Consider the following 11,416-nt stretch of genomic DNA (forward strand, 5'->3'; position numbering starts at 1 on the left):
GCAGTATTTTTCTATTTGGAAGAGACGTGACCGCGTTAGAATCGATCAGGTGCAGCCTATGTCTTACGCCGGTCATGTTCAGGCGGTGACAGCAACACGTCACGCAGCCTCGAGTTGATCAAATATCGAGAAGTGGCTCGTCCAAACGTGACTGAAACTTTCGCGTATTATTGGAGTATCTTGCGCATACACACACACACACACACACACACACACACACACACACACACACACACACACACACACACACACACACACACACACACACACATTTGGAAAGAGAAAAAAAATGTACGTGTGTAAATCTTTACTAACGGCGGAGGGTTTGAGGCCACGCAGGTGTTCATGTGAAAGGGATTTAAAGTTTTCGTAGATCCCAGTATGAGTACCGAAGCTGTCTTCCTTTAACAAAACTCAGACCGCCATATATTTGAAGCACGAGTTATAGTTTTTTTTGTTTTTTTGTGTGTTCGTCTACATGTCTCTGTCTCTCTTTTTTCTGTCTGGCTATATTCCTTTTCCTTCCATGTCAGGTTTGTACATCACCTCATTAGTACCTTGTCGTCTGACACACATGTGCGTAGAGCAATGACCTGCACCTTCTATACGAGTAATATGACACCCGTTAGTGCTCGGCAGATGGCTGGCGGCCTCTTATAATTGAGCGGCGTCTGTTCTGGGGAGCCTCTCGTCACTGGTTACACAACAGAAAGATGAACAGGTGAGTGAGGCACGGGACCGTCTTTTGATCTGAGAAAACTAGACGCAGTTAAATGAGGAAAAGAGTTCACGGTTCATAACTTGACCCAGGTCTTCATTTCTTACTAAAACAGCGTGTGGCGGTGTGGCGTCCTTCATGCTCTAGCGCTGAATTGTTTACCCAGAGGTAGTGATAATAAAGGTCCTCGTCATAACAGGAGCTTCTGTTATGGCAAGCGTCGACAATGGAGAGCGCGAAAGTATACGTACTGAACCAATATATTAAGCACATGGAAACTTTTAAAGTTATAAGAGAAAAGAACACCATTTATTTTACTCAAACAATTATTTTGTCGCCGAATGCCCATCAGTGACTGGTAAAAAAGTTTCAGATTAGTTACACATTTGTGAGAGAAAATATACATCGAACAACAACTGTCACTCCTAAATAAACAAAAGTCTTTTCTTGTGGAGACATCATGATTAGAAAACACCTGTTGATGAGTACAGTGGTTAACGAAGCATTTACATTACCACGGGCAATTAGGTCCATCAGTCTTTCTTTCCGGTCTAGGAACGTGCTGGAGTCTAAGAGGGGCGAGTGAGAGCCCGGCGATGTGTTAGGAGAAAGTGTATATACTCTGAGTAACCGGACCAGACCCGCCTCCTGGACCTCAACGCGGCGGAAAGAAAGTCACCTCCACGGTTCCTACCTACCTGACCTACATTGAATCAGCGCTAGATGAGGTCAAGGTGAAGGGAACAGAATACTAAACACTTATCTGCTGTGTGTAGAAACGCCACTTCAAACACTTGGTAAACGTGATGAGTGTTTACATAAGTTTTGATTATCAAGAATGACCTCGTCTAGTTAGAGAGCAATCACCCCATGTAAAAATGCCCTCATAGTGAACCTGGTGGGAGGAAGAGAAAGAGGAGAGGAGGAAGGGGAGGAGGAGGAGGAGAAGGACGCGAGGCTGGGGTCAACCACCGATGGAGAGGAAGGGAGACTGCAGGCCGTTGACACACTAACCTACACTCTGCTCACATCTTCCGCATGGATCCCAAAGGTGAAGTTTTAGATTGAAACAAAACATTCACACACTCGTAACTTTATTGAATATTGTATGAAACTCTGATCCATGAATTCACTTCCTTGTGTTTTGTAACCACAGAACACGATTAACCTTCTTCCTTCTCACTTAAATTAGACATAAGTAAATTAATAAATATATAAATAACTTAGACGATAAATAAGGTGATCAAAGTATGAGAGCGAAGACTTCTAGAACTAGGAAGGGAGTGAGACACGGTTGCTGGCGTCGCAAGAGTAACACGAAACACAGAGAGAGAAAAACCTGAGTTATCAAGGTCATGTCTGGCCTTGTGATGCGACGGTGATGTATATGTATGTATGTATGTGTGTGTGTGTGTGTGTGTGTGTGTGTGTGTGTGTGTGTGTGTGTGTGTGTGTGTGTGTGTGTGTGTGGAGGGGGAGGACGTGCTAGAGAAAGCAGGTAAACATGGAGCAAGCAACACTGAGCAGATTTGGCAACATGCACCGAAGACCAACGTGCCAGGTCAGCTGCCCCAAATGGAGGTGACAGGGTGAGGAAGAAAATACTAAATGTCTATAAGTAGTCACACTTTGTCCTCTAAAAGATGCCAAGACTTTGGAACGTGAGCGTAGCAACACAACACATGTCACACACAAGGCTATCTATACTGGCGCCTGATACAAGGAATAAGTATAACCGCAGCTTGTATATGTGAGCGTCTGTGTGCGATGATAATTTTGTGATGTTGTTCATTACGGAGGTGACAGTCCTTGTACCCTTCCTCTCTTTTCAGTCCTAAGATAAGATTCACATTTCGCTACTCTAGAAGATACATTTTCTAGTTCAAACTGTGCACTGGACCGTACGTCACAAGCTTGAGTATTAATTAATGCCGGGAATCATGATAGGGGATGAAATGAGACTGAAAATAATCAGCAAGACTTGCCAGATGTGAGGAGCTAAATGGGAGAGCCAGGTAGCATCCCAAGATCAGCTGCGCCTCTCTGGGTCAACGGAACAAAAAACTGGTAGTCGTTTTGACCTTCTGGAGTCATTGAACTGGCGGCCCTTACTGACTGGGTGATCCAATTTTCTCTTCACCTAATACGTCCACTATTTTAAGAGAAACGTCCACTATTTTTAGAGAAGTCTTCCCTCATCACCTAAATAGAAGACAACAGACTACGTGTACATTTCTTACACAATGAAGCGATGAGGGGGAAACTTTTCACCAAGTTTACATTTTCTTCTCCCACTCGGGAGTTGATAAGAAATGTTTTCAAAAAATGCCTTTTTGTTTGTTGCCTCTGACAAACTGGTCAGTGGCTGCGTTCTTTGTCTCTGTTACTCAAAATCGTGGGAATATACCCCCGTCGGAACAATTTTTTTTCTTTTCAATGTCTCTAGCACACTAGCCGAGTTCACATCGAGGGTCAGAGATGCGGACCTCTAGCTGGAGGAGACATCCATAAGGCGAGACACTTTCTGGTAAGTGTTTAGGATGGGCTGGTGGGAGAGCGTGTTGGTGTCCTGGGCACAATCTGAGTACAGGACAAGACAGTTGCCCCCGTCCTGGCCATCTCTTGCTGCCTTTAGGTAGCGGAAGAACCGCAGAATTCTCTCATCAGACACCTTAGGCCTTCTCAGCTCATCCAGAGTTCTGTAAGGCAAGAAACAATCTTTATATGACGGTATTATTGTATAGTAGTGAAAAAAAATATTAATGAATAAATGTCACATGTCTTATTTTTTGGCAATCAGATGGGCAGTCCAGACCACAACAAAAATTATATATTCTTAAGACTTTACTAGAGCAACATCCAGCCTATGGTACATATGGTCATGTGCCACGAGGAAACTATGAAGGATACAATTACTCACACTGTCAGTTGGCGGGAAAGGAAGTCACTGAAAGGTGTGAAGGCTTCTGGGTTCTTGTAGATGTTGCACACCACCTGTAATCAAAACTGTGTTAGTGAGGCAGGATTGCTATACCTTGTGAAATGATGCAGCTTTCCTTATGTATGTTATTGTATCTTACTCTTACATTTACTGTATATCTACTCGTATCTCTCTCTCTCTCTCTCTCTCTCTCTCTCTCTCTCTCTCTCTCTCTCTCTCTCTCTCTCTCTCTCTCTCTCTCTCTCTCTCTCTCTCTCTGTATGTGTGTGTGTGTGTGTGTGTGTGTGTATATACATATTAGTCATCTTTTTTTTTTTTTTAATAGAAAGTAGGTATCGCTGTTCAATAGAAAGGACATAGTAGTAACAAAGCTCAGCAGCTATATATGTTGGTACTGACCTGCTCCCTGCACCCTTCTCCCTCAACTTTGAGCTGGTGGAAGATGACGTCGATGCGGGAGAGCCTAGATCCGTAGAAGGGATCCAAAGCAAAGACTGGAACGGTGGTGGATGTGAAGGAGGGAGCTTGAGTGGTACTGGCGGTGGTAGTAGTAGTGGTAGTGGTGGTTGATGGCACGGTCACTTCGCTTGGTTTAGGTCCAAGTCCGAAGCCCTATCATGAAAAGAAATACTGTTGTAAAGGAATATTTCTCTTTCAAATGCTTACAGGTTCATAAAAAAAGCAAAACAAAAAAAATCCCTTTAAGAAAATGTAGACGAGAGCTCACCTGGGGCCGACGGTGGTCCACCACCCTTATATTAGTGGGAACGTTGGTTCTGATGCTGCCCCGGCTGAGAACATTAGGTCCAGGGGCGGCAGCGGGTGCCGGCTGGTGGCTCCTCAAGAATTGTGGTCCCACAGGCACGGCCTCTATGATAGCAGTCGGTTTGCTCTCCTCTGCCTGCAAGCTCGCAGTCTGTGAGGAGAGATGTCCTTTGTCACATGAATTTAAAGAAAATAGAGGTCTGTTATTCATTTCGTTATTTCGAGGAGACAGAACTGTCTAAATCATAATGAAACTACAAGGTAAAAGTCAGCGGTGAAAAATACTTAACAGACCAGCCAAGTCTCGACTTAGATTTTCGCCCTGAGACTCTCAGACTCACCACTTGCAAACTGTGAGGAAATGATTGGGATTCCTGATGACGGCTCTGTTTTTTCGGCGCCTGTTTCACAGGAGCCTGGTGGGCTTGGGGAGCGACAACGGATGATGACGTCACCACCCTCACGCTCTTCTCCGTCCTCACGAAGACTGCCGGTCGAGGGGTGGTGGGTTCCGTCGGAATATTTTCAGGCGTTGTTTTGAATATGCCTGGAAAAAAGAAATAGTGTTCTTAGGTTTTAAAAGCAGCGAACATCAGAGATAAGAAAAAAAAGTTGTTATAAAATTTGTCCATACCATGATTGCAGTGACACTGTCAATAAATAGAATATATGTATTGATTGTTTTATACATTCCTGTTTGAAACTGCTCGAAACATTTACTCTGATATCGTACCATGACAAATATAAGACATATTCTGCAGTATACGTAAATTTTCGATTGTACTCACTGGAGGTGACGCTTGACACCTTGCGTGTAGTGGTCTCGGGTGACACGCTTGCCAGCCAAGGAATGGGCTTGAAGCCACCGGGGGCGAGCTCCGGCACTGTTGCTGGCTTCCTCTTAGGCACAGGGGTCGGTTTGTCCTTCACTAACAAGTCATCCTGTTTCTGGGGCCTGAAGTTTGGTTTCACCTGTTTAGGTACAAGGACTGACTCGCTAACTGTCTGAGTCCGCACTAGAGGCGTGTCGCCTGACACTGGAGCGTCTGGCTTGATGATGGGCTTAAAACCAGTTTCCGTGGTTGGGGGAGCATTTGTTGTCGGAATGTACACGGGTTGTGGGCTGGGAACCTTTGAGGGCACTGGCACTGGTACTGGCACACTTGCTGGGATAGGGACTTCTTGGCCGTGAAACACCCGGAAGTGAGAGTCTCCGTGGTTATTTTCGCTCTGGAATGTCCCAAATGTATTCGGATGGGTCTTTGTAACAGCGTTGACTGGGCTAGAGTCAGTATCACGAGGTACTTCTACTTGAGGACGGGCGGGGGGAGGCACGCGCTGAGGGGGCAGGCGTCCTGGACGAACCCTACGGCGTTTTGGAGGCCCTCTTTGTGGCGGCGCGTTCTGTACAGCTGGCTTGCGACGTCTCTGTGGAGGAGGTTTAGGCTTCCGACGAGGGGTGGGGGGGACCCTAGGGGCTCCTCTGGGTTTTGCAGGCCTAACAGGTGGATGCCCCGCCGGGCCAACTGGTGGAGGACCGACTTGAGCTAGACCTTGTGGATTAAATGGATAGTTTTTATCGTAGTATTCTTTGTGCTTCAGATACCACTGGTGGTACCACTGAGCGTATTTTTTCTTGTAATCCAAGAATTCTTCATCTAATGGCTGATTTTGTGGCGGACCGTCAGTTAGATCCCTTCGCTGGTGTTGGAGGGTAGGAGGCAAGCTGGGAGGACGCAGCTGACGGAAGGGATGGCGCGGCCGGTCAGCGCGGGCCACGGGAGCTGGCGAATCCTCGGACAAGAAGTAGGGGAGAGACAGCAGGCCCGTGAAAAGCGCAACCCAGGCAGGACTGAAGGCTGTGGATGAGAGTTACAGAAATTTATAAAGGAAATTTTATTGTACCTCTATATTAGAGTGTAATAATTGTTTGAATTCTCATCTTGTCTTTTCGTTACAATTATTAAGAATAACTACAGGCACATATGATAGCAATACCGAAGAAAATTATTATAATATAATGTGAATGTTATTTTTTTCTATATTCGTAAAGAAAATCCAATTCCATAGCCAACAAAACGGTCATTAATGAATGGTAACGAAGTAAATTTTATTTTCTCTGTGATTTCTACGCTTAAACGCGAAACATATTGTCACGTAATTATAGTATGGATGAAGAAAGTAAGAGAGAGAGAGAGAGAGAGAGAGAGAGAGAGAGAGAGAGAGAGAGAGAGAGAGAGAGAGAGAGAGAGAGAGAGAGAGAGAGAGAGATGATACGTGGTGAGTTTGAAAACACCTCATGCTAAAATACCCAAGTTACCTTGAGGCTAAGGAGCCAGCTGATACTTACAGAACAAAGTGGTGACTCCAGGGTCCGAACGAGGCATGAAGATCGTCAGCTGACTCTCCTCTGTGGAGGCTGAGCGCCCTTCCACTTCGGATTCCTCCATGCGCTTGGTCAGCAGTTCCTTGAGCTCTTTTTCATGCAGCAGAATACTCTCCGGAAGTACTAACTTGAAGCGATGAGATCCAAGAAATTCTTGAGCCATTTCGCTCAAGAAATCTTCCTCTGCGTCTTTCTCGCTTTCGTCACTGTCTAATACTGATGTGAGTTTCTTCGCTAACGTGAGGAGGTTGACTCCCAGCTTTTCGTCTCCGAGGTGCTTGAGACTCGTCTTAAAAGCTGTCATGCCTCCGGCCTTCAGCAACTCAGGGTAAGTGGGATTCTGCTTGCCAGTACATGCTAGAATTAATGTCTTTATTATAGGTATCACATTATCTCTACTGATGATGACGTCCTTGTCATCGTGAAGGGATCCAGGAACATTTTTTTGGAAATCCTCCTCCGTGGGAAGCTCAGTGTCGTTGCCATTATACGTCTCGTAGTCCTCGTAGACATATTCTTCATTATAATAATATCCAGGGTATTCAGTATAGTCATGATCATCTACATATTCTTCGTCATACACGTCTGCTTCTGAACTGTCGTCCTCGGGCGTGGAATGGTCATCTGACCAGTTAGAAGGGACCTCTTCAACCACAGCTGGAATTTCCATTTGCCTAATCGACGCACTCGGTAGCACAGGGACCTCATTCGGCTCCTCGACTTCGGCAGGAGGCTCGATGGTTGAGGATGATGTCAATGGAGAACTGGAGGAAGGAGTTGGTGTAAGAGTTGAACTGACGGTGGTTTCAGGAGGCTGCTCGGTGGTGGTGGACGACACGCCAATCACCAGCACAGTGATCACTAATTGTTTTAACAGCCCCATTTCTGCTGTATTCACTGCTCAGTGCAAAATACAGAGTGGATTAGTATTACATATTTCACTCAGATGGGGGCACTGTAGCACTCTGTTCAGAAACCAAGTTCACTATTCTAGTTAATCTTTCTTCTTATAACGGACGACCAAGAATCCACACCGGCGCAGTAACAGACAACCCGGGGAGAGCGCGTGGCCTTGACAGTGGCGGCGAGCGATCTGACCTAGAGGAGGGCCGCACCAAGGCTCCAGCTCCAGTGGCAGCCATCCAGCTCCCGCGTCTCCTCAACCAATCACATCGCAGGACCCAGATATATTGCAGTAATCTTCACAAACCGAACAGAAAGCACTCCTTCTTACGGTAACAGGCTTCCAATATATTTATTAGTCACCTGATACATGCAATTTACTTCTCAAAGAGGAAGCCTATGCCAGTCTACTATAGCAGATGTCAGAGAGAGAGAGAGAGAGAGAGAGAGAGAGAGAGAGAGAGAGAGAGAATATTATACTTATAGTTGGCAACGGTGTTCACTCCACCAGGACGCTTTCTCTTCCGGCCGGGCGAGGGACGGCCCTTCACATATCCTACGTGAAGCTCTCACTGTTTGTACACTGACTTCGATAACACTAATCTTTTTATTATTATTATTATTGTTATTATTATTATTATTATTATTATTATTATTATTATTATTATTATTATTATTATCATTATTATTCAGTGGAAGACATCTAGTTCAACTCATGACGCCATGGTGCGGAAGGAAGCTTTAACTATCATTCAGTCAGTAAATTTGTAAAACTAATATTATGTGTAGCGAGATCTTCATTATTTGGCTTTTCAGAGCAACTAATATAACTTGCGTAAATATATAAGTGTTGGGGAAGAGAAAAGAACGATGGAACATGAATGAGTGTAGCGTTTTGTCGCTGAGTGGAAGGGGCCCTGGAGGTTGGGTAAGGTCGGCATGCTGTTGTACGACTGCCCTAGATTTGGGCTGGGAGGGGACCCCTCCGCTAGATGAGCTAAGCCTGAACTATAAGGCTCAGCGAGATGCATTGTCTAAATGTTTTCTTAACGATAACAGAATGCAGCCAAACATGAAAGAGCCGTAAGGTGAGGTTGGTCACGGGGCGGAAGCAGGGTAGCCTAGAGGGCGTGATGCCTGAGCGTGACGAAGCTCCTCCCTCACGTGACTGTACAGTTTTGGGAACAGTAATGATATATAACGTGAGAGCAATAAAAAAAAAAAAATGTTAGTGCAGGACTAGTCAAGCAGCAAATAGTGTCATTGTGGCTTATCAGTCAGTCTTACGTTTCTAAGTTAAATAAGCAGTTTATTGTGTTACCTAATTTTTTTTCTTTCTTTTTATGCTGACTCGTAAGATTCAGACTAAGCAGGTGCTCAGACAGTTTATGAAATGTCCACGAGACCAAAAGGACAAACCATGTTAAATGAGACGGTCATGTACTAACTAAATCATTTTGATGCGCAAGTCAAAGAAAACGAGATGATAAAATTAGACTGGGCCGTATATGTGGCGAGTAACGGGAAGCTACCCCAGATTAGGCAGGTGTAGGCTCAGCTGCGGGCGAAGCCATGTGCTGCCCCGGAATATAAATCAGAGGCAGGTGTGACACTGAGTGGCTAAGGAAGAAAGGTGACGTGTTTGGGAGATTCGGAATTGTGACGACGCGTTATTCGAATTGTCTTCAAGATTCACACAAGAATGAATCACGAATATACAAGATATATAAGGCAATATCTAAAAAGATAAATAAAATAAATAAATGACGTAATACTCTATCACGGTGAATTTGTACTTAAACAGTTTCTTTGTTAGTCGCGAAGCATCACAGAGAACACAAAGACGCAGCCGTCCCCCATGAGGTCAGCTACCCCAACTAAACAGGACTCACCTGCTGTGGTCGTCATGCCATACCATCCCGGGTTTAACCGCGACCCTGAGGATCTTGGCGAGACCTTCACACGTAGGCCTACAGACTGGGGTAGTCACCAGTCCTTTCACCTCAAGGCTCTTGATGCCACGATGCTTTATAGAGTTCTAGAACACGAAAGGTGTTGCGAAGTATACTTTGCGCCAAGGTAATTTAGCACCACGAACCTGACAATTACACACTTGTCGTCAACATTTTCACTCTAAAGACAGAAGAATCTTACAAATTTACTATGTTAGCTGCCTTGGCTGAGAAAAAGAAAAAAAAATCTATTGGTGGTTTCTAACAAATAAAATATTCAGTGAATCCTAGTTGCTGAGCGTTATTACCTAGATAAAGTAATTAACTTCACTTGCTCCGAAATAAGAGGGGACCATCGCGCCCACGCTGGGATGGTCTTGTCAGCATCATCAAGCGGAGGCAAGATGAATTCCGATATGCTTTACTGAGATGAGTTTCAGAATTAATCAACTGGCCTGTCTTTTGCATAAACATGTTTTGAATGGAGGCAACGGAAAACATCTGTGTATATAGTATGTATATGTAGGTTTATAAACATACACACAACGTTCTGGCCACAACAGATTTATCAGAGGATGACGATCAGCAGGAAGTGTAAGCGACCCGGTGGTGGTTACACAGTTTCTTGGCGCACCTCTTCAAGACCTCAATGATGAAGCTACATTCATCTCTCTCTCTCTCTCTCTCTCTCTCTCTCTCTCTCTCTCTCTCTCTCTCTCTCTCTCTCACACACACACACACACACACACACCGACCAAAGCCGGCTCTATATTATTCTGATTACGTCATCGGCCTCATTAAAAGACTAACCGCTGCTCGCTTGCTCGCCATTAAATTAGGGATGCATGAAGTTTCAGCAGGGGTGAATGAACGGTTTCTACGATACAGTAATGATTTATAACTAGTTAACATCTAATTTTGTATGACTAGTTTCTCTCATATTCAATTAAAATAATGTCAGTTCAAGGGAATTTACTCTTGCGCTACTCTGTTTAACACCAAATGTCATTTCTTCTGTGTTAATTAAACTGGATTCTTTTTAAGCGAAAAATAACCCCTCTCAGATAATATAAAGCAGACAAAAAAATCGCACCGCCGGTCATGCTCGTTTGTGACGTGGATTTGAATGAATGGTAAGGAGAGGCTGTCAGGCAACACTCTTTATTTGGAACATATATGAAACTCAAAAAATGGTGAACCTGAAGAAGAGCGATATTCATTTTCTACCGGATTGCTGCCCGGAATTCCAGGAAGCAACCCGTGATGTGTACTTCACTGATGCTGTACTGTGGTTTCCCAAGGCGTATTTCAAACGCAAAACACGCATTCCAGTTTATAAAGGATAGCCTGGGTAAGGGAACGCGTGCCATCCTTCTTTTGATTAGGCTGTGATCGACTCTACGTAATAGATTTCCTATGCCTGAGTCTAAATTTACCGTGTTTAATGTTAACAGGGCCAGGTTCTCCTCGATGGTATTTCCTACAAAACCTGTCACTAGTATTGAGCTTTATGAAAAAAGTCATATCCAACGTTAAGGATAAAAATGATGAGGAAACATGACACCACCAGCAGCGAACACAGCCTGCGAGTTACCCACGTACCCACTGCCATCACAGCGGGCTGGATGCTCTCGATGACGGCTGGAGGAGGACAGCCATCCAACTCACTGTAAGGTACACAACCGGTGCTGCAGGAGGTCCTGCCCACGGTTCGGCGAGAGTCTTGCTCGACGCGAGGGATGAAGTACCCA

General features: G+C 44.8%; 1 protein-coding gene across 1 annotated transcript; it reads right to left on the reverse strand.

The window, feature by feature from the left end:
- Positions 1–1,795: 1,795 nt before the first annotated feature.
- On the reverse strand, positions 1,796–7,935 carry LOC135105951 (uncharacterized). Its single transcript, XM_064014687.1, has 7 exons — positions 6,775–7,935; positions 5,213–6,283; positions 4,766–4,971; positions 4,387–4,575; positions 4,059–4,271; positions 3,639–3,712; positions 1,796–3,417 (listed from the first exon to the last, which is right to left on the reverse strand). The coding sequence occupies exons 1-7, from the start codon at positions 7,691–7,693 to the stop codon at positions 3,207–3,209; spliced, it is 2,883 nt and encodes a 960-aa protein (XP_063870757.1). The 5' UTR covers positions 7,694–7,935; the 3' UTR covers positions 1,796–3,206.
- Positions 7,936–11,416: the final 3,481 nt, after the last annotated feature.

Source organism: Scylla paramamosain, chromosome 12 (assembly GCF_035594125.1).
Source record: "Scylla paramamosain isolate STU-SP2022 chromosome 12, ASM3559412v1, whole genome shotgun sequence".
NCBI classification, from domain to species: Eukaryota; Metazoa; Arthropoda; class Malacostraca; order Decapoda; family Portunidae; genus Scylla; species Scylla paramamosain.

Bases quoted from the DNA above. Each gene is read 5' to 3' on its own strand.
- LOC135105951 (XM_064014687.1), bottom strand. From the start codon at position 7,693: ATGGGGCTGTTAAAACAATTAGTGATCACTGTGCTGGTGATTGGCGTG. The intron at 4,972-5,212 runs GTGAGTACAATC...TCTTTTTTCCAG, and splicing joins GGTGTCAAGCGTCACCTCCA to GCATATTCAAAACAACGCCT. The intron at 4,272-4,386 runs GTGAGCTCTCGT...TTTTCATGATAG, and splicing joins TGGACCACCGTCGGCCCCAG to GGCTTCGGACTTGGACCTAA.